The 24,016-nt window shown below is 39.3% G+C and overlaps 1 protein-coding gene across 3 annotated transcripts; it reads right to left on the reverse strand.

Moving 5' to 3' along the window:
* Positions 1-423: 423 nt before the first annotated feature.
* LOC146693796 (immunoglobulin superfamily member 5-like) lies at positions 424-23,808 on the reverse strand. 3 transcript variants are annotated; one of them, XM_085429704.1, is made up of 10 exons: positions 23,671-23,804; positions 22,603-22,698; positions 18,997-19,305; positions 14,516-14,643; positions 10,458-10,623; positions 7,727-7,858; positions 4,762-4,786; positions 3,894-3,982; positions 2,819-2,883; positions 424-2,275 (listed from the first exon to the last, which is right to left on the reverse strand). In XM_085429704.1, exons 2-10 carry the CDS (start codon positions 22,649-22,651, stop codon positions 2,165-2,167), a joined length of 1,074 nt encoding a protein of 357 aa, XP_085285830.1. In that variant the 5' UTR covers positions 22,652-22,698; positions 23,671-23,804; the 3' UTR covers positions 424-2,164. The 3 variants fall into 3 exon arrangements, with proteins under 3 accessions (XP_085285830.1, XP_085285831.1, XP_085285832.1); XM_085429705.1 differs by lacking the exon at positions 23,671-23,804 and adding an exon at positions 23,557-23,640; XM_085429706.1 differs by lacking the exon at positions 2,819-2,883 and having other exon boundaries at positions 2,208-2,275; positions 23,671-23,808.
* Between the last annotated feature and the right edge of the window lie 208 nt (positions 23,809-24,016).

A 24,016-nucleotide genomic window follows, 5' to 3' on the forward strand; every position in this document is an offset into this window, starting at 1 on the left:
ATTCCGGGCGATCGGTGCGAGAAAACAGAAGGCAGAAATGATGAAAGCATAGCAGGAGAGAGGGAGGACAAACACTTTCTTCACATTCACTAGCGAGATGTGATTTCGAAAGTGAGGATCTGTGTCAGCCATCTGGTGATAACGAATAGCAGAGAACTATGTCAGCATGCTTCTTTCAATAATGCAAGCATGCATGCTGTCACTACATAACTGACATTTCAAGGCGAGACTTCCGCGAAATGCCAACTTCTGTGCGTCTGTTACAGATATACTGTACATGCATAGCCCCCATTTTCTTCTGACAGAATGAATCTGTTGAAAAAATAAAACACATTCTCCTTTGTGCCACTGTACGTTCTTTATTATTACAGGAAGCGATTCAAGCGTGTTGCAAATGACTGTATTTGTTTTCAGCGGTATTTGCATTTGCAGGGATTTAGCCGGCATCCCATTCTCTCTCTCCGTTTCTTTGCACTAGCACTCATATTCAGCTAATCAAGGTTGCCAGCAGAGATAAATCAAATCTAAAGCTTAGAGGTCTTGACAGAACGTATTGGCCTTCGGTGTAATGAAAAAGCATTTCTCATTCGACAAAACATAAGCTGCTGATTTCATGCTTCCGTGTTCCTTTCAAGGCCTTTGCAATTGTGAGAGGTGACAAATGGTGCATAAATACTTTAGAAAAGCCTTACTTTTGATTGGGGCAGATTTTATGTCATATATAATAACATTATTTTATATGATCACGGCTTCATATGGTGAATGATTGAATCAAGACCATTTTATTTACTGTATATATGGTTTCTGAAATGTGGAAAACAACACATGAGTTTCAGCAGGACAATTAAACTGCCAGACACTCTGCAAAGTGTTTGGCAGATTCATACACCTCTGCATCCAGCATTCTCCTCCCCTCTGTCTTTTATTGTTATAGAATGCAAATGTTATATCACCCATGTAGTACTAAAGAATCTCACCATTGGTATTTTTCTCTTTACAGCCCCAGTCAGCACTTGCACTGCACTTTACTGCCGTTTCCTTTTCATGACTGTGTTCACAGCATCACTTTAAACCTTGTATAAAATCAAGCATCCACCAGCTTTTGCAGACTGATATCCTGGTTAAACTTTGACTCTAATGCCTTTTAAGTTGCTTAAAATCTGTCTGAGCATCCGAGCAGCTGTCTCAAAGGGTCCATTTGATTTCTCCATAGCAACGCTGCCAGATGAAGTTTCTTTTTAATGCTCATTACTCTGTATAAAAATGTTTACTGTGGGTTATCCGGCATGCTGGTTCAAATTACTATGACTGTAAATTCAAGGATTCAGTGATCGGCCAAAAATCTTTTCATATGCAATAATACAGTTTATTGAAAAAAAATTTTAAATATACAATGTGTTGTTGAGATATCATGGTTTCATTAAAATTAAATGAGAAAAGTCATCACAGCGTACATTCGCTGGCCACTTCATTAGGTTTACGTGTCTAACTGCTTATTAATGCAAATATATAATTAGCCAATCACATGGCAGCACTTTATTTAGGCATGTTGACATGGTTGACAGCCCCCTGAACTTCAAACCGAGCATCAGATTGGGTATGAAAGGTGATTTAAGTGACTCTGAACCGGACGGGTTGCTCTGAGTATTTCAGAAACGGCTGCTACTGGGATTTACTCACACAACCACCTTTAGGGCTTAGTTTGAATGGTCTGAAAAAGAAAATATTCAGTGAGCAACAATAAGTCAAATAACCACTGGTTACAAATAAGGTATGCAGAAGAGAATCTCAGAATACACAATATGTCAAACCTTGAAGCAGACGGGCTACAGCAGCAGAAACCCACACCAGGTGCCACTTGTGGGGAATATTTTCTTGGCTCATTCTGGGCCCCTTGGTAAACACCACAGCCTACGTGAGTATTGTTACGGACCATGTCAAACCCTTTATGACCACAGTGTACCCATCTTTTTCTTCCAGCAGGATGACACATCGTTCTCACTCTAGGAGTAACTAATGAAGTGTCCAGAGAGTGATTTTTCTTTTTTGCTAAATGATTGTGTTAGATACTTGTAGTTCAAAAACATATATCCTTAGCTTGTGGCTTTATAAAAAATGTGAATACTTATACAAAAGTCATGCAAACAAAACATAACATTAATATTCAAACAGTGGTGATTCTCCGGACATTCTTGCAGTCATCCTCTGGGGGACACATGTTGGCCTGGCTCTCACTTTGTGTAGAAAAGCTGCTGGAGGACACGACATCAGGGACCTGATGAAACCGTCAAAGTTTAGGTTTTACTGAACAAAACGACAACATTTTTGAGCAGAGTAGAAGAACAACAGGTACCTGTGATGTGAAAACACCAAGAAGAAAACTACTGCCTTAAACTAATAGGAACCAGTCATTCATTAATGACCAACAGGAGAGATATAAACAGCAAGACAACTTGCAAGTCTTCTGAGGTGCAATTACAGTATTGACAAGACCAAGCTGGAGGATACATTTGAAGGGTCTGGTCTATACATCTGTAGATCATCATTTATGATACATTATGACAATGAGGGTGATGACAGATGTCCTGTTAACTAAAAATAGTGTCATTATTACTGGTTAATGCAGTAATCTGTTGAGATTAATCTGCATGATGGGAGGCCAGCAGAGGTGCAAGAGTGCATTTCCCTTATGCTCTTTGTAACAGGGAAGGATGTGACATGACGTCCAGCTGCAGAATGACTGGCCGAATTATTCAGCTCCAGTTCATCTCTGTTTCTCTGACTCCTATCCCTTCCACCTTCTCTGTTTCTATCTTACCTTGCGAAAGCTGACAAAGTCCATCTGTCTACGAGTTTCCCAGAATAGCTCACTGTTAACTGCATCTGCAGAGTGAAAAACAGCTTTTTAGCTTCATCTAACCTAACAGCTCCTTCAAGCGGCAACAGCATACTTCGGACCTGAAGGAGACCTCAGTAGGAGAGAGCAGGATTTAGGAGGTTTAATGGCTCAGAGGTTTGGAATGGGTAGCACACAATCGTGGTGTTTTACACCCAGATATGACAAATTATGGTTGCCTGAAGATGCACTGGAGCCACCTACTGTAGTTATGAATTATTAAGGGGTTAAAACCTAATTGCAAATAATGGGGTCTACTTAGTATTTCATGCACTGCTATTGTTTTATTGTTAAATAAATAATGACATCATGTAAATGTCATGTTTTATAGGTCATCTGAGGTTGCTTTGACCTAATTTTAAGACCAGAGCCAGATCCTTTTTTTCCCCGGGGAGCAAAACCTTTGATTTTTTTGTTTGTTTGTTTTAACGGTCTATTGTAAAAAGCCAGTGTGATTGATTTATCTTGTTTTTCTTCCTCTTCCACCACAAATCATGTGTAACTTACATTACACATGATCATTTTGCAAACCATGCAGCTGTGCTTTTGAATTCTGCATGAATATCTTTTTCTACTGGCTTACTCCCCACATGGCTCACAAATTCTAATGTTACCTACATTTTGTAATTCTGTACAGCAAACATGAAAAGCTACATTGTTATTGTGGAAAAAGCCAAAGCAGCCAAATCACTCTGCAATAAAACTGCACTGCTAAGTGATCATAATCTGACTTTGACAGAAGAAATTAAAAACTTTATCATATTATAGATTTATTTTGAATTAGTCACGCACGTTTCAAAACGTCTATTATGTGAAAATGAAACCTGCTCAGGCGCCAGTGCTGTAATTTACCGGGAAAGGTCAATGCAGAAATTGATCACTGAACACAGCACATTACGCTGAAACATCTCCGGAAGGCAACACAAACACTGAAGTCGTTTAGATCAGTGCGACTGTAAACATATCCAAATGGTAACGACCTGCTGGTCACTCTCACCTGTGGGGCTCTCACTAGAGTATCCCAGGTTAACTTTCCCTTCCGGCGCATCAGCATCGACGCTTCTACTAAACACCGATTGGTCAAACCTGCAATAGAAATGATAACGATTAGCGGAGGTATGGCAGAGTCACATCATCAGAGGCTGTTGTGAAAAGACAATTTTCTTCTCCCAGCTAAGCTGCAGTATATTACAGGCCTCTGTGCTGTTTTCATTATAAAGTACTTGGACATCATTCTTCACTTTATTTTACTATCAGACTGAAGTACTCAACTCTGAATGTGTATTTCAGCTATATGGAAAACAAATGTTGAATAAGTTAGCTTCCTAAAAGAGCTAATGACAGTCCGAATCATGTTAAATTACTACCAAAATAATTACTTTTTAAAGGTGGAATTTCAAATTTGTGCCTTCAATTTTCTTTTATAATGATAATCAATGAAAACCTCTTCATTCCCAGAAATAAGCTGCATGAATTCTTAACAGCTAATGTAAAATAGCATTCGTATTCTATTTTTATCTTATTGTATATTTTTATTCTATTTTATTCTACTGTATATAGTATATTATTTTATTCTATTCTGTACAGCTGTGTACTGTATTTATTCTTATTGTATTCTAATTTTTGCGTCATAACTTTTGCCCTGTCCACTTCCTGCTGTGACAAAACAAATTTCCCACGTGTGGGACTAATAAAGGTTATCTTATCTTATCTTATCTTATCTTAAAATATAAATGGAGCTCAGTGCACCCAGGACTGTGCTGTAGGTCTCTGATTACAGAAGCTGCTTCCTCCACAAAAAAGTCCCACAGTAGATCTAAGGGTTAGAAATCTCTGTATATAACAAAAGAGCTCTTAAATCTCACCTTAGTACCTCCTGCGGGCTTGTTTCTGAAAAGCAAAAAAGAGAGAGAGAGAGAGAGAGGCATCGAGTTTACTGTAATGAGCTATCAGCTGCTAACTTTATTATTCTCACTGCATTGACCACAGAAACATTATGCTTGCTCATTGCATCTACATCAATATGAAAGCTGTAAATGTCCTGCTGTTTATTAGTTTGGGTTCTGCACTAATATCACAGCCTCCAGCCAGTCTACAATTTAGCACTGAAAGCTGGAGCTAATGAGTTTTGTAACATGGCTTCATGGTTTCCTTTGCCAAAGGTCCTCCTGGCCATGGCGAGAACAACACCAGCGTAACAATGGTACAGATGGCACTTGCCTCGGGAGAGATATAAATGCTTCACTTTCCCTTTATAGGCAGAGAACCAGTCTTTGTCATTATATTTTAAATCCCTGCTGTCACGCTGGCCAACGTCTTTGAGAGCTAGATCCCTTACATTTCTCCCCCATAATTCCAAAGCATACATTAGTCCCTACTGAGGTGGATTACTCAGAGAAGAGCTCAGCAACTCGAAAGCATGCCACATCCCGTAACATTAGAAGCACCCTTATGAATTAACTCAAGGATGTTTCAAAGAATGGAGCAAGGACAATGACGGAGGAGGTATCAGACGTTTCAGGTACTGAATCAACTGCCAAAAGAGAAAGGTCACACCTGCTTTATAATAATCCCCTGGCTCCAAACCATGGCCACGATTTGCAGTGGTCCAGAATCAGTCACAGGGATTACACTGACTTAAAATGTGTGACTCAGGGCCACTTTTTTCTTATCGCACACAAACAGACCTCTTCTGCCTCCTAGAGTGAGCTTCCCCTCGGAGATGGCCTTTGTTATCTGTAGTCTTTAATTACTGTATGCTTGGTGAGTTTTTTCCTTAAGAGTTGTGTGATTAGATTGATAAACCTTTCTTGTTTGTACAGTAAATATGAAACAAAGAGCACAGTCAGTCAGAATAGCTTAACACATAAAAAGGTGTCTCTATTCAAAAGTAGAAAATCCACCTAAAAAGCACATTTTATCCAGTTTGCCTACAATAACCTGAGAATCAAACATAGAAGATGTAACATTTAATGAATTCTTTGAATTGTTCTTTTTCCAAGATAGAGTGATTGTACAAAATAAATATTTAATGACATTAAATAACACGATTTTCTATAATCCACACAGAGCCAAAGTATACATACAGGCTCAAATATATAAATACATTCCCTTTTAATAAGTGGTGCTGAAGGTTTTGCAATGTCTTTAAGCTTGACAAGACCTCTTGTCAGTAATCAATTTGAGCACATCTGGTAGTTTCTTTTAATAGCATGCAGCAGACTGACCAATGCTCGATGCTTTTGGGAAGATCTCTGAGATCCATTGTTGAACACTGAAGACTCCAAGATCATCAGTTTAAACAACTCGAGGTAAAGATTTTTAAGCTGTGTCACCATGTTGGTGAAGTCTGGAAGTAGACCCAAGCTGTCACCCTCAGATGAGAGGAAATGTGTTAGGATGTTCAGGAACAACCACAAGGCTTAAGCCTGTCATGAACTGGAAACTGCTGGAAAACCAGTAACACTGTCCACAGCGAAGCAAGTTTAACATCACCATGGACTGAGAGGGTGCTGGCCAAGAAAGAAGCCCAAAATCAGCACCTTCAAACCTGCCTGAAATTTGCACCTTTCCACATGAATAAGACAAGTTTTATGATCAGACAAGGCAAAGACTGAGTTATTTGGCTACAATAACAAGAGGTAAGTTTGGAGCAGTAAAGGTGAGGCTTTCAAACCTAAGAATACTGTACCAAGTGTCAAGCATGGTGGTAGCATCATGTTCGAGGGCTGTTTTGCTGCCAGTGGTACTGGTACATTGCACAGTGAATGGAATAATGAAAGAGCAGGACTTACTTAGCTTCACTTTGAATTAACAGCTAAACAGGTGAAACTTTAACACAGTTTTGTGTTATGCAGGAAAATGATGCCAAACGCATCAGAACTGGTTTTGGAATAGATGAAGCAGACTAACATTAAGCTTCTGGAATTAGCTTCCCAAAGTCCTGACATCAACCCCCTTGAAAATTTGTGTACAGTGCTTAAAAGCTAGTTTGTTTGTTTTTTTGTTTTTTTTTTTTTGGGGGGGGGGGGGGGGGGGGTTTGCCAAATTTAAATAAACTCCACCAATCCACCAGTTTTGCCAAGAGAAGAGTCAAATATTCAGCCTGAATTATGCCAAAAGCATGTTGATAGCTAAGGGATGTTAAATAAATATTAGTGGGGGTTTATGTACACTTGTAAAAATCGTGTTTTTAAAAGTCTTTATAGATGTATGCAGCACAGTCATTGTACTCTGGAAAAACAACAGTTCAAAGAAGTCATTAAAGGCCCCAAAGTACCATGACATTCATGCCCATAATGAGTGTACTGTATGTTAATTTCTGACCACAGCTGCAGACTTAGCCTTTAGGTTGGCTGTTTTCTGTGTTTCCAGGAATTCTCTAAGCAAATAAATATCCCAATGACATTTCGTGGCTGTGTGTTACTGTGCGAGTCCCTTTGTTTATGTGTGCAGACATGTACCTGAATAGTTGGCGATTCTGCTGATATAAATGTAAGAACGCTTCACTGTGTAAGGGATGTTCTTATAAGAAATAATACCTACCTACTACCTACACTAATCCAACTAAAATCACACTTAGTCTTCCCACTCTGCAGCCATGCACACACACTTCTATAACCTTTCCTGCTGCTGTTTCCTTTCTGCTGAGAACAAATGTTCTGCTTTTGTCAGAAAGAATACTGTGTACCCTTGTTGAAGGCCACCATGGGGCAGTGCCGAGTCACAGCATGCATCCACCCGTCTTCTTCATTATACTTTACTCACAGTTTCTGTGCTGGAAAAGTGTGATGTATGTTCACGGACAGCAGTTTAAGGTAAAGTGCCTACTTGCTTGTCTCCTTTGTCTGTAGCAGAGGACAGTGCAGATGCAGAGCAGGAGGAGCACCAGAAAACCAGAGAGGGAGGCAGTTATCGCCAGCGGGACTGTGCAGTAGCCTCCTTCCTCCAACACCTCGGCGACTGAGGAGAGAAGGTCACATTGTTTAGTAAAGAAAACGAAAGCAGTGTTTCTGTTTTGTCTGCTTTTTCACATTGCAGCTCATCTGCAGATTTGCAGACTTGGTGGATAGAAAACGGTTTAATTTCCTGGTTTAATTTGTAGTACAGTCATGAGGGTGTGTGCAGAGGGAAGCTGCTCTGAGTGAAGAAATTGTTGCAACAGCGAGAACAAATTGAAAATGCTAAGATTCTAAATGCGTTTGTATTTTTAAGATTTGGGCCTCGGAGAGAGGTTTGTAACATCAGCACCCTGTGATGCAGACTCATCCAGCACTGACTTGGCAGCCCTTTTTCTGTACCGCTCTCCACATCTAAAATATCGCTCAGTGATGATTCACATGCTTCCCAATAGAGAGAAGGGGACAGATATAAAAAAAAACATGGAGAACAAAGTGAGGAACACAATGAGTGAAAGATTAAAAAAAGAAACAAAAAGACATGTAAAGAGAACGAAAGCAAGACAGAACAAAAAGAGGCTTGACAGACAACTCTCTGTGCATGTGTGCATGTGTGCATGTGTGCGTGTGTGTGTTTGTATCAGCGAATGAGTGACATGCAGAGAAAGAGCCGAACTGGCATCAAGTGAACAGGTAAAATTGTTTTGAATCTTTAAGTAATTTGTGAGTTTTTATTCAATTATTTAATGTGTTTTAGTGGCAAGATAAACTATACAGACTAAACACAGAGGCATTAATACATTCAAGCACACAAGCAATTAAACACTATGAATTGGCTCTAAAATGTTTGTGGTCACTTTATAATAGCTAAGTTGTAAAAGTGCAGTCACTGAACATTTTGACAATAAACTGTATTTGAATAAAACTGTTTCCTGTAGCCTAAATTATGGCTTTGTACCCGAATAGAACTAAAGATTTTTTGATAGGGTTAATAACATGTCTACTAACTATTTCATGTACAAATTATTGCTGAGAGTTACTCCAAGAACGTCCTTAGTGGCTCTTCATCAGAATGTTTATTTATTTGATTAAATGAAAAGCAGTCACTTTGTATTTTTAACACCTAAAATTCAATGTTATGCCATGATCCTGCCTAACAACATAAAAGTCTCCAAAAAGCTATGGAACATAATATAAATGCAAACTCTTATATTGCACTCTAAACACAGTAGATGTGAAATGGCAGGAAGAATCAGTGCTCTGTTGCAGTATGCAGAGTACAGATGGAAAATTATCATAGTACAAAAAAAACACACTGCCTTTGCAGACTGATGATCAAACACAGAGATAGAGGTCACTGAAAAATGACAAATACTGAACGTTGCTGCTCATAGACATTCAGTGTCACCTAAAGGTAGTAACTGAGAAGTAAGATACCACAGCACTTACATGATTACATCCTACTACAAGTAAATGAAACTTTTAACTTACAAATACATTAATGCAGTTGACACAAATTATGCAGGTTAAGGCGTAAAAAGGTAAGTGAGGTTACCAGGCTGAAAATCTGTATTTTCTGTTTGTGCACACAGTCCAGTAAAGACTCTCTTAGATGTGTTTTTTCAGGCTTGCTACTTCTTCTTTTGTCCTTCACCTCCAGAGATGCTCGTGTGGGAAATTCCCACCCAGTAGATCAGCAGTTTCTGAAATACTCAGATCAAACCATTTTGCACCCGCAGCCATGCCACGTTCAAAGTCACTTCAATCACCTTTTCTTTTCTGATGCTAAGTTTGACCCTTCTAGAATTATACATTCTTAAATCAGCATCAGACTATCCGGTCTTTAAGCAATGACGTGATGAATCCTGCTTTCGGGCCCAAACTACTCTGCGTTTTTCTTATGAAAAGTTTTTCCAGCAATAAAAGCTGCCGCTTTAAGTTTCGTTCCGCGTACGAGTCATGTGTGTTTGGGTCCTACAACCTGCCTGCCACAGCACACCATGACAGAAGTCAAATTTTAAAACCTCATTAATATTTTTGCATAAGTCTCCATCTATGATTAAAGATTTGTTTCTTTCAAATGTTTGTAAGGGCCCCTCACGGTTCTCCAAATACTTCCACAAGTCCAGTAAGTGTTCTTAACATAACATATTGATGTTATTATTTTTAAGAGAATTTGAACTTATTCTAACTGTTAACATATCAACAACAGTGACTGAAACCGGTATATAAAACTAGAGAATGCGTTTCCTGTAGAAAATGCAGTGTGAATGGTTTGAGTTGAATTTTTATAATTGCTGAAAACAAAAAAAAACTTGTTTAATGGGCTGAAATACGCCAAATCATTCACCTGACAGCCAAAGTGCAGAACTGAAATTCACACAGAAGAATCTGGAAACTAGCTGAAAGGCTTGAAAATGTACATAAGAGAAACATGTCTAATAGCAAAAGAAAATTTAGAGCTAGAACACATGAATGGATATTGAAAGCTCATATTCTTTACATCACTGGAAGAGTGGAATTAATATTTTAAATGTCTAAACTCAACAATCTCAGATGAAAAAAAAACAGAATATTTTCAGAATATGTGGTGGGTGGGTGGGTGGGTGGGTGGGTGTGTGTGTGTGTGTGTGTGTGTGTGTGTGTTATTTAATGTAACTCACCCACTTTTAGACTGATTGTGCTCTTCAGTGGTTGGGGGAGGGCAGAAACAGAGGCCAGACAGTCCACGTGAGAACTTTTTGCTGCCAGCACACTGAGCTTGCTGGTCAAGGTGAAGAGGCTCTCCTTCGACTCTCCACTGCTGATGTTGTATTCACTTGGACTCACCTCCGCACCGTTCCCCCAAGACAGAGAGGACCATTATTATTTATAGTTTAACATGCTTATTAATTTTAATGTTTACAGTCTTGTTTGTTCAGTAAGCACCCTGAATATAACCTGTTTTAAGGGACATTTCACCAGTGAATGTGTGCTGTACAGACAGATTTGTGCCCACTTCAGAAGAAATTGGAGAAACTGAGCAGTTGGAAGGTGACCAGTGTGTCTGAGATTTGTCATCAGAGGAGGCAACTGCACTGTCTCATTCCCTCCCTCAATGGAGGGAGTGTGTAATTAGTTTAGTTTGTCTGTCTTTTTGGATTTATGTTTTTTCAGATGTTGGGTTTCAGATTCAGATCGGGACATGGAAACCTATATTGGCTAAGCATTTGACCTTGGCCTTGCTGAGTGCTCATGTATAGAAAATAAAGATATAGATTTCGAGGCCACATTTTACTACACCAAGTGTGTAAAATGCTATTGCATGCTCACATTTTACATTTCCCACATTGTTATTCATTTATTATCCCACAACACTTCATTCCAGGCCATTTTTTATCTTATCAAGTTGTTAAAGATAAGACCGAAGTAGCAAACGAATTCAATTCTTTTTTTGTAAATGTTGGACCTACTTTAGCAAATCTAATCAGGAAAAATGATGATCCAGGAGATGAGGAAGCCTGGATAGGTGATAATAGAATGGTTAATTCCATATTCTTAGCCGATACTACCATAAAAGAAATAGTAGCAATCGTAAAAAATTGTAAAAATAAAAAATCTACTGATTGTGATGGTATAGACATGGTCATAATTAAAAAGACAATAGATTGTATAAGTACTCCTCTTTGTTATATTTTTAATCTTTCGCTACAGTCAGGAGTATTCCCTGACAGAATGAAAGTGGCAAAAGTAATACCATTATATAAACCAGGAGATAAGCATAGTTTTAACAATTATAGGCCAGTGTCTCTTTTATCACAGTTTTCAAAATTGCTAGAAAAACTCTTTGCACAAAGACTTGATAGTTTTATTGAAAAATATCAACTAATACATGAAAACCAATTTGGATTTCGTAAAAATAGGTCAACGGCATTAGCGTTGTTGACTTTTATTGAAGATATTTCATCTGCAACACATAATAATAAATACACAGTGGGAGTATTTGTTGATTTAAAAAAAGCTTTTGATACGATACAACATTCTATTTTGATTTCTAAATTGTACAACTATGGAGTGAGAGGAGTAGCATTGAATTGGTTAATGAGTTATTTAGAGAATAGGTTGCAATATGTTTATTATTTTGGCAATACTTCTGAAAGACTGAAGATTGTATGTGGTGTTCCTCAAGGTTCTATTTTGGGACCTAAACTCTTTAATTTATATATTAATGATATTTGTGACGTATCTAAAAGGTTAAATTCGATTTTATTTGCAGATGACACAAATTTTTATTGCTCTGGAGAGAATTTGAAAGACTTGGTTGAAATTATGACTTCTGAGATGTTAAGAATAAAAAAATGGTTTGATGTAAATAAATTATCTTTGAATCTGACAAAAACGAAATATATGATATTTAGCAATCGTGTAAAGGAGGATAAAGTCATTATGTTTATAGAGGAAGAATTGATTGAAAGAGTTACTGAATTTCGTTTTTTGGGTGTAATAGTGGATGAGAATTTGACATGGAAATCTCATATTGAACATATTAGAAAGAAAATGGTCAAAAGTATTTATATTTTGGGTAGTATAAGAGATTTATTAAATTATAAAACAATGCGTATTTTATATTTTTCTTTGTTTTTTTCATATATCAACTATTGTGTTGAAGTTTGGGGGAATACATATGAGAATACCATAAAACCTTTAAACCTATTACAGAAGAAAGTTATACGAATAATTCATAATGTTAAATATAGAGAACATACAAATAAATTATTTATAGAATCAAAATTATTAAAATTAGGAGATTTAGTGAAATTACGGACATTATTAATTATGTTTAAGGCTAAAAATAATATTTTGCCTTTTAAGTTACAAAGAGTATTTTTGATGTGTTCAAGGGGAGAAGAGAATAGAAGGAAATTTTATTTTAAACATCAGTTAGCCAGGACTACACAAAGATTAATGAGCACAACGGTTAGGGGTATAAGACTGTGGAATTCACTTCATTATAATTTAAAGAATTGTATAAATTTACAATGTTTTAAAAAGTGTTATATGTTTAAAACGATAACTCAGTATGAAGAATGCGAATGAATGTGATGTTGGTTTGGGATTCGACCGGAGAGAAATGTCAATATTAGTTTGTTCCTGATTTTTGGTGCCCACCGGTGATATAAGTTCGATGGTAGATAGGGGGCAGGGTTTAATAAGAATATTTTCTTCTTCCTGCTCCTTTTCACACATGGTTGTTGTGTTTTGTTGACAGAAGATGTGGTTGTTTTGTTTGATTTGTAGTACCAAGTGTGAAATAAATAAAAATGAAATGAAATGAAATGAAATTTTCTTTTCCAGATATACTGCTGTTATACTCATTGCCAAAGCCTCTGGCCTCTTACAGTGACATGTTGTGTAGAAAAGGACCTAAATGTGAACTTCAAAAGCAGAACTTGACAAAAAATAAAAACAACCTTTATTCAGCTGGAGTATAAGTCCATAAAACTCTAAAACAGAAAAGAAACCGCTAAATCCAAAGAAGCACAACAAGGCTAGGAGTAAAGGTGGTCAGAAAAAGGGAGACAGAGACTATAAATACACAGAGGGGTGAATGGGGCAGAGTGAGACACAGCTGAAACTAAATCAGACAACAAGACATGGGGACGTCAGACAAAAACACAGCACCAGAGACAAACAACTATCAAAATGACAGAATATAAACAACTTGACAACAGCATACAGGAAACACAGGGGTAAATAAATTGAAAATTCAAGAAGTCCTCCTCATTGTTCCCACATTTCTGTTCATTCAGAGCATGCGCGTCTTTCCACTGGAAAGTCAGAGGATCCGTAAGCTGGAATTCAGATCTCAGTCAGTAAGTTTGGTTTGCAAGAATCATCAGTTGAAGAACTAGAAAATGACAAATAACCTGGTAGGCCAAGGAGCGTGATTCCTTTTATAGACTAGAAAATGTAATCACATAGTGTCTGATCAGTCGAACACAGGGATGGCTGTGTTGTGGCTTGGCATTTATTGATTTATTCACTGCAGACAAAAGCAACAGGATGAGGGCAGATGTATCTCGCAGCATTTGTGTTGTCGGGTTCAGCCAAATGCATCAGAACTCACTGCACAACATTTCATCAGTCAGCACTTCCTAAAGACACGCTGTAGAGCTCTTTAAGGTGAAAGAGGGGAATATCCCTGATTGAGTCCATTATCTGGTCTCATGCACAAGGTATGCAGATATTTATGGGTCAAACATTTCAGGAAGTCACTGAGTGCAAAGGATTTTACAGAAGAAATCTAATCTGATGAGTTTCTTTGATTTAATTTGCCCCTTTTGAAATTCTACATTTGAGGCACTATGTGTTTGTGATGTTAACTACATAAACCTACCTGAATTTAAGTCTTTATATTTTAGAGACAGCCAAAACAGACTTTTTGGGGGAAAATGGCAATATTTTTTATTTCCTTTGTTCCTTCTGATTGCCTGGAGTTCTGGTTACGGTCATCACCAATGATAACGTAGACCTCAGAGGGTTAATGTAGTAGCTACGATTTTATTACTCAAGAAATAGAATAAAGTACTTAACAGTCCCTTTATAGTACCAGATATACTGGCTGCACTGCCTGAGGGCATAGCAGGATATACTACAGGCTGAATAGTAAGAAAAACAAGTTTTAGTTCCGGTGTTTGTTAAAGATAGTGATGATCTTGTCTGATTGATTTTATGTATTTACCTTGTTATCATTCACCTCCCATTTCAGAACAGGCTCAGGGTACCATCCTGCTGCTTCACATTCAAACAGGACTGAATCTCGCTGAAAAGCCAACCTGTTATTCCCAAGGATTTTCACACTGCCCTTTTCTGAAATAAGAAAACAGTCAGTCATAAACCTGAATGATGTACTCTTTGCCTTATTTCTGTTTCACATACGTTTAGTAGATGTCCTTATGTATAAATGTAAGTGAGTGGGTAGGAATCTTTCAGCGCCATCATCAGTCTCCTCTGAAATCCTTCTGTTTGGATGCACGCGTCTCTGCTATCACCTCTTCAGCTGGGCTGTTCACTTACAAAAGATGGATTTCATTCGTCCCAGGTGATTGATCACATGTCTCCAATTCTCAATTGCCTGACGAATGCTTCTCCTTTTCTTTCCCCTTCATCTCCTTCCCTGCCAGCCAAATAAGCCACTTAAAGCCCCGGGAGATACAGTATCTCATATGTGAAGTCTGTTGTCAGGCAGAATGAAAGGTGGTGGAGGCAACACACAATTGCTACAGACAGAAAGATAATTGCAGGAACTTGGGTGCTTTGTCTGAGCGAATGGCATGTCTGTGTTGATTCAGGTTCAAATCCTCACATATTTTATACACATTATTGGCTGTCCCCTTCCTCTAGGAGCATTTATTTGATGCCTGATTTGGTGGCATGAGCACCATACGCACTCCTGTTCTTTGAACCACCCGTTCTGATGGTGGAGTTCCGGTTTTACACAATCTCAGCACCGCCAACTAAAGGTTAGCAGGCAACCAGCAGCCTCATTTGTACTGATTGATGAGCAGCTTCTGGCGATCGTGGCTGATTGATACAACCGAACAGAAAAAGAAAGGCATCGGCACACAAAGCCCCGCCCTACGTGATCCCTGAAATAAGGTTTCATATGGTTTGTTAATCACTGTAGGGAGACTGGTAGTGTGAAGCAGGGGGCTCTCGGCTAAATGTAATTTTAGTGATTTTTCAGCAGGGATCCTCGGGAGACTAAATTGCTGTTCTAAAGGAAGCTTTTTATCATTTGTATGTGTCTACGCGCAGATTTGAAGTGTGCCTGTGCAATTTGTCTTAAATGAACAGTACACACTCTATGCGTGTTTATAAGCTTACTCCAATGAGAATATCTGCTACGCCTCTACAGACCAATTACCACAAGCATTTTCTATCTTCTCTGATTTATCATGTCTCCTTTTCTACAGCCTCGCCTTCACTTCAGTCCCCGTTCGTAGTCAACAGCGCATGCAACCACACTAAGTTGCTTGAGTGAAGGGTTTGCGTAGATGCGCTGCATTTGTGATTTACCAAGCATAAGAACTAAGCACAGAAAGAGCAGGGAGAGGGTGTAGTTATATTTGCATCATCTTCATTTGGGACAATTTGAGAGTGGAAGGAAGATAAGGGGGGAACAGAGTCAAGCAGCTTCGCTGTAAGTCTGCGTCTCTCTTCCAGCCGTACTTTTGAGACCACAGCACACAAATCACATGCAGAGTTGCTGACTGTTAACTGGGCGTGCCAGGGTGCACAATTAATTCAAAGGTTATGTCAGGCCCTAGTGATCCTCTGCATCCAGACTGGAGGGCCTGATTCACCACACACTGCTGTTAATGGCTGCATATGTCAGTGGGGATTTGTGGCACTGGCAGCAATGGGGGCTCTCTCCATGATATATTGGAGGCATTGGGTCATTGGTTTCGTTTCCTGTCGCATTGTGCAGAGATGTTGGGGGGGGGTTAGTTCTTTTTTTTAGCTGTGCTCTCAGTTCAAGTGCACGCACTTTAGACGCAAATAAACTGAAGCACGTATTGAAGAATTCCCTGAGTTGCCATTTTGTTTGATGCAAGCTACTTCCATGTGAGCTAAAATTGTGACATCAGCAGCTCAGAGGGACCACTGAAACCTCAAATCAAACATGACCATCACAACAGTCGCCAATTTGAACTCTGGTTGTAGACTTAGCAACATCCAAATTTCTGGTAACACATCAAGCTAACAAATACTTCAAAACGCTTGAATTTTGGATAAAAAGATCCATCCTATCACTGGGCAAAAGGCAGGGTACAAACTGGACATGTCAGACACACTCATTATCCTATCACACTCCAACAACCAGAAGACATCTGTCCAACTGTTAGCTGCCTGGGGAACTGGGTCGCCGTGCATATATGGCCATTCCATCAAAGTGAATGCAAAGATTTCAAATAAAATGTGAAGCTACAATTTGTTGCCTTTTAAATAATACATAACTTTATTCATAAAGTACCAAATGACATTATCAGTATCCTCGATGTGCTTTCTATTGTAGGGTAAAGACCCTACAATAATACAGAGGACCCACCAACAATCAGAAGACCCCCCCATGAGCCATGACTTGGTGACAGTGGGAATGAAAAACGGCTTTTAAACAGGAAAAAAAACCTCAAGCGAAACCAGAGATTAACAATAACTTTAAAATACCAGCATTATTACAGAAGAACCTTCTGTTTTAAACACCAGGATGCGACTCTAGCAACTGTTAAAGTTAATACTCACTGGGTAGTATTTGTAGCTCTCGTGTGCTCTGGTTCTCGAAAACTGACATTTGGGTTGTGTCACTGAAATAGTTTGCACTATTTGTGGCCTTACAATACATATTTGTTTAAATCTGGGGTGAGAACAAATATAGTATCCTCTGCAATCTTCCATTCATCTAAAAGGGGGGAAAAAAGCCCCTTCTGCAACCAGCCTTATAGCCCATTTGTGTAGATGTTAAAATGTTTGTGATTGGTCTGGCTAAAAATTACAGTAACTTGCTAGATGTATTTTTCCCAAGGTAAATGGTAAAAGGAAAATCCCACTTGAAAACATTTTGGATGATACTGCAGTACTTTTTTCGAATAAAATGACAACTCCATCAGGACTACCTTGATGCATGCTTAACCATCCAGGTAAGGAAATACCACGCAGTTGATTCTGTTCTGGACGTTGCGTTTTCAGCGGGAGAAATGTTTCATCACTCATCCAGTCTCAGTATCACTGAGTGATGAACTGTTTCTCCCAATGAAAACGCAACATCCAGAAGAACAGAATCGGCTTTCTGGGGTATCAGAACTACTGTTAAAATCACAAGCTTTACACCGTCTCTGTCATCACCACACCCAGGCCTCCTAAGCCTTTTGCCTCCTTACCATGGGAACAAAAAGAAGCCTACAAGTTAAAAAGTCTCAGCTTTTCTTAATTAACTGACTCCCATTCAGTGTAAAGAGACATTTAATCACTCGGATGTATATTTATTGTGCTTCACTAGATCCCTGCATTGCAACAGTTAAAGACAATGCAGGGAATGGAAATGAAAAGATAGTAAGTGCATTAGTGATGTAAGTTAATGTCACCCTAATTGATTTGATCCTTTCAGCAGCTTGATAGTACTGTGATTGATTTTGATCTTTAATTTATAGTTATTTCGCTAGAAAATAATCATCCATCCATCCATTAAATTTATCTAATCATCATTCCCAGAAATAAAACTGCTTTCTGTGCACACCACATAAGATGTTTTGTGATCCATTCGATCTATCTTTGCTGTAGTTTTTTGATCTACAAAAATGACCGATGCTTGTCTTGTCCTAAATCTAAAGTTCTCAGCAAACATGCCTCGCTCTGGCATGGTATACATCCATGCTGTGGATGTATGCTATGCCATACAGTATACAGTAAATGAGGGATGAAGAGGAAATGAGATTGGTTGTAGCTGCAGCCTGTAAATCCTGCGCTGCTGCTGCCTGTTCTGACTGGCATGGAGTGTCCAAGCGTTTCCATCTTGTATTTATGTCTGGGGGCCAATCAGTTCATATCCCCGACACCGCCCACGCTGCCATTAACACAGAGTAATGCAGAGACCATCGAACATGCCTGAGCAACTTCACTCCACCACGTTGGCCCTAATGATTCCCCACCCTTGCTATTGATCTCTTGGGCGCTTGTTCAGCTGCTTTTACGGTAAAGTGAAAACGTGCAATCTTCAGTCTCCCATTTCAAAGCAAACTAAACCAAAAAAAGAGTCTTAATTAAGGCGCGATAGTTGGAAGGCAAAATTCTTTTGCTGTTGTGTTTGAGGCAAAGGTTTTTAAAAGCCTTCACCATCTGCTTTGTGTGTGTGTGTGTGTGTGTGTGTGTGTGTGTGTGTGTGTGTGTGTGTGTGTGTGTGTGTGTGTGTGTGTGTGTGTGTGTGTGTGTGTGTGAGTACTTGCAGACTCTAGTTCACAAGAAACTGAGTATCCTTGAGGGAAAATGGCTTCACAAAAGCCTTTGAAATTCTCTGCAATGGAAAAAAAAACCTACCTTGCTACTATCTTGCTTCAGTGAATCTAGGTAACACATACACTAAGATGCATGCATGCACCCATAAATGCACCTACATAGACTCTCCCACAGACAAACGTACGCACGCACACACACGAATGTACAGACCTTGTACAAACAGCCTCGCTGTTTTCCTATCAACGCCCTGGAGATCACAGGTCACTTCTCCCTGGTCGTGTCTCTCTGTGTTATTCAGGACAAGCATCCATCCGTCGTTCTTTTTTTCAGCCATCAGACTCATATTCGTGTTGGGGGATTGCAGGACACCATGTTTATTAGAGATAGTGAGTGCTACCTCACCATTCAGCAGCCAAATCATAGCAGTCCACTGGCTGTTAGAAGGAGTGCAGGTAAATCTGGCCTTTTCCCCTCTCAGGACCGTCAGGTTTTCTGGGAATAGTTTTATTTGAGCTTCAACTGCAAAAAACCAGCATAAACAAAACATTGTCTGTAATTTATTTGTTTATTTTACATCAAGTTTGATCTAGAAATCTGTCTGAAATTATCTTTGAGATAAGTCAAACAAAACAATTCTCCAGAGCATCACTTCTTACCACTGCTGAAGTACTTTTAAAGAAATATTTGAACATTTTGGGAAACAAACTTACTGGCTGTCTTGCTGAGAGTTACATGAGAAAATCTATCGTACTCAAACAGCAAGCAGCCGTGTAGCATAGCTTAACATAAGGGCTAAATTCATGGGGGAGCAAGTAGCTTCACTCAGTCCAAGAGCAAGAAAAATTGTCTGCCAAAATATCTAAAGCATCACACACTGTGTATCATGTAATCCAAGAAATCGCTTTACTTTTTTTGCCTGATGCATATTGGCTGCTTCAAAACCAGAGTTCACATACAGCATGATCACCCACTGGTAGTTCATTATTTAAAATGGAGTCATGAATTAGTCAACTAAAAAATATATTTTTCTTTTTTCATTTCATATTCAGGGGATAAACACAAGTTCAAGATGAAGACATTAAAACATTAAAGAATAAACAAAATAACCAGAAATGTGTCCATTCAGGTTGTCTGAAGAACAAAATCAAGTGTGACTCAAAATTACACAATGATTTCAAAGAAATTGTTGTGGTTTTTTTTACACTCATGCTTTTCGATTTATTAACTGTAATGTCTTACCAGCAGCATCTCAAAGCATTTAGACATTCAGACATGGTCAAGATGACCTGTTGAAGTTCAAACTGAGCATCAAAATATGGAGGAAAGTTGCTTTAAGGGACCTTGAATGTGGGATTGTTGTTGGTGTTAGAAAAGCTGGTCTGGGTATTTCAGAAGCTAATTATCAGCTGGGACTTTCCCACACAAGTATCTCTAGGTTTACAAAGATTGGTCTGGAGAAGACAAAATGTTAGCTAAGAACAGAAAACTGAGGCTACAATTCATATCGGCATACAAAAACTGGACAATAAAAGATTGGCAAAAACTTTGCCTGCTCTGATTTATCCGCGATCTTGTTCTTTTGGTCGTTACCCAAAGCTCATGACCATACAGTAGGTAAGGGTAGGGACGTAGATCGACGGGTAAATCGAGAACTTGGCTTTTACGCTCAGCTCTCTCTTCAGCACAACGGACCGGTACTGTGTCTGCATCACTGCAGCCGCAGCACCAATCCGTCTGCCGATCGCCCGCTCCCTTCTCCCCTCACTCATGAACAAGATCCAGAGATACTAAAACTCTTCCACTTGGGGCAGGAACTCGTCTCGGACCTAGAGTTGAGGACGATGGCCCCAGACTTGGAGTTGCTGATTCTCATTCCCTCCCCTTCACACTCAGCTGTGAACTGCTGAAGTTCCACCACCTGATGAAGCCAACAGAACCACATCATCTGCAAAAAGCAGAGGAGATTCTGAGACTGCCCAAGTGGAAGCCTGCCGCTACTTGGCTACGCATAGAAATTCTGTCCATAAAAATCATGAACATTTCAGTGACACAGGGCAGCCAAGACGATTGGCCTACTTCTTCAGCCTGATGGCTCCCTTCACCCCACCATCTGATTGACAGGCAACAAACACCTTGCGATCACAGCTCAGCGCAGCATCTTCAGCAATTGAGGTGCTGAACATGGTGCATTTGGACTCAATGCTCTCACCTCCAGTGTCCCTCAGCTGGAGGTGAGAGCAAGCCAGGGGAATACTACAATACCCACCCCAGCCTCTCACCACGGGCAACTCCAGGAGACTAGTTGCAGAGCCCAAGCTGTGCATTAAGGTGAGCCCGACGATATCTACCTGGTACTTCTCAACCACACGCACTAACTCAGGCTCCTTCTCCACCAGAGAGCTGACGTTCGATGTCCCAATCATTAGTCTCAGTAGGCCTCAGTAGTCCTATCCCAGGCATGGTGAACTGTTCCCTAGATTTTTCACTCATAGGGGTCTTTTGAATCACTCTTTGTCTGGTCCCTCACCCATGAACCAATTTGCCATTGGAGACACTACCAGGGTGAAAAAGACCCCTGATAAAATAGCCCCTGGGATCCCTGGGACACACAAACCCCTCCACCATGATAAAGTACCGATTCAAGAAGATAAAATTGCTAAAAAATGCAACATGTAAAGAGAATGAGTGCGAGACAGTAAGAGACAACACAACTCCCTGATTTTGTTTGTCACTTTGGCAAATTCTTCTTATTAATAAGTTTAACAGTTCACATGTCGACATGTAAACAGTGGACAAAATAGAGATACACTGAGTTAGGAAGAAAGAGGGACACTGAAAAGATATGGTTAAAGGAAGAGGGGTTTTGGATGGTTTCTTTGTCAGTGTGATAGTTACAAAAGTCAGACATTACCCTCCAAAAATAATTGAGCTTTCACCTCAATTTAACACATCATTGGACCAGTGAGAAACGTTTGGGGCATTCACCAAAGAAGAGGGTCTCATGCTAATAGAGATGTAGCCAAAATCTTTCATTGTTTGTCAGGGAATGAGGTCCGGTCCATTGGGACTCACAATAAGAAAACACTGGAGTAACACATTTTAACAATAACTACATATAAAAACCAACAATGATGAGATAAGTGGGACAAAAATAGATGAACACATTCAAGATGAACAAATGTTAGGGCGCGTTTTTCATCTTTCTACAAAAAAAATCACCCAGACACAGAAACAAGGATGCAAATAAAAACACAGTTGAATTCCAGAATGTTTTGTGGCTTTCCGAAGCCGAGAGGTAAAAGAAAATAGGAATTAATATTAATGGCGAACCTCGAAACGTGACGTTTATGGCACAGTGCCCGGGGTGATGTATAACTTGTTTGTGGTGAGATAACTGCACCTTCTACAGCCCGTGTGCCGAGTTGTGAATTATGCATCCATTTAGGAAATTAGGTCTGAGAAATATCTAGGCCAGCCTATAGAGCAGTTTCTTTTCATTGTTATGAGAGAATGTCAAACTAATGAGCATAATTTCTGCTTCCTCCTGTTGGGACCATGAACTAGTGACTCTGAAGTCCCCTGACCACTGGGTACATCTAATTGTTAACTAGACAGGCAGCCATTCTTAAGAAAATTAATTACAAAGTGAAGATAGATCATTAGGCCCTCTAATTATTGTCTGTGGTTTTAATCTGACGGATGCTGCTAACAAGCACAGCACACCAATGAATGAAGTTGTTAATTCGAGCACATTACTGGTCTCTGTGTCACATCCCCAGACAAACAAACTGTGCTTGTTTTCAGCTGAACTCTCACCTTCAGTCCTCCATGACAGTAGGAGCACTAACAGTGGGAAGGTGTCCATGACTGATCAGTCAGTCCAGTCAGTCCATTATTCAAAGCAGAACGATCCTGAAACAACAGTGATTCTGTTATTCCCTTAATGGATGCAATGGTCAATCATAATTGCATGTTTTTAACCATGACGGCTGTCACGATAGTTCATTTTTGACCACAGAGGAATATCAAAACATTTATCATTTATTCATGGTTCCCAGCATATTAACCCTCATTATTATGATGATCATGCAACTTCTAAAGCTTTCTGTTGCCATCTGTTGTGAATATTTTAATGCCTCCTTGATAGATACGTACAAAATTTTGCAAATATATTCATTGTTTTAAGAGGTTGAACAACTTTGAGGCTCATTTGGCTTTTCCTCTCATGCCAGCAGCAGGACAAACACTTTCTTCACGCTTTAAAAATATCTCAGATTCTCTACTAGATAGCTTGGCAGAACAACTCCACGGTTCTTAGAGAAGGAAACCATGACAGCATTATTGGTAACATTAATACGAATTCTATTAACTCCTTTCAGCACCTTAGAAATGCCTGAACCTTCCACAGTTAAATATGGAGGTCAGAAATTAAATACATTCAATTTTCTGCCAGATTCCTCCTTATTGTTAAAGCTCTGATCTGCCTCCACTGTCTGTACTTTCTGTGTTAATTTTAGAACTCCAACACAAAAAATGATGAAAAGAAAATTGTGACAAAATGTCTGTTTGTTAGATTCAAACCCTGTGAATTTACACTTTTTTAAAAAAATGAACTCGGAATTTATTTAAATTGAAGGCATCAATGCAAACAGAGCCAACCCGAGTTACACAAACTGTAAATTAAGTCTGAATAAACCTGTGATAAAGCTCTGTGCTCTCTCTAACACAGGTGCAGCGATTGCTACACGCTCAGAATAAACACCATCTTACCCCTCAGGTACAGTGTGAGCTACTCGATCAACTGCACTTGCCTCCTAACCATTCCTTTCTCAAACGATCCAAAGCAGCATTCTCAAAAATCCAGCTGTGTAATATTTCACTCACCTTGATCTGGAGTTTCTGTGTATGAGAAGCAAACAATGTCATCGATGTTTTCTAATTCCACTTCATGCGTGGTGCTCAGCCATGTCACACCAAACTGTCCCGTTAAATATTACCAAATTCAGTGGGAACTTTGGCCCATGCTGCACACACACATGCGTAAATACACAGTGTGGGAGAGACTGCAAATATTGCCCATTGTAATTCCTCAGATCCCAGGGGCCTTACAGAGTCCCTCCCTTTTCAAATTATTGAATTTAAAGGATGATGTATTTTTATTGGAACACAGTAGATGTTTGATGGATCACAGAATACATCACTTTTTTTTACAAAAGCGGGAATCTTTTGT

The sequence above is a fragment of the Copadichromis virginalis genome, linkage group LG14, assembly GCF_057382275.1.
Source record: "Copadichromis virginalis isolate Kocher_CV1m ecotype Utaka linkage group LG14, C_Virginalis_male_GT1.1, whole genome shotgun sequence".
Lineage (NCBI taxonomy): Eukaryota > Metazoa > Chordata > Actinopteri > Cichliformes > Cichlidae > Copadichromis > Copadichromis virginalis.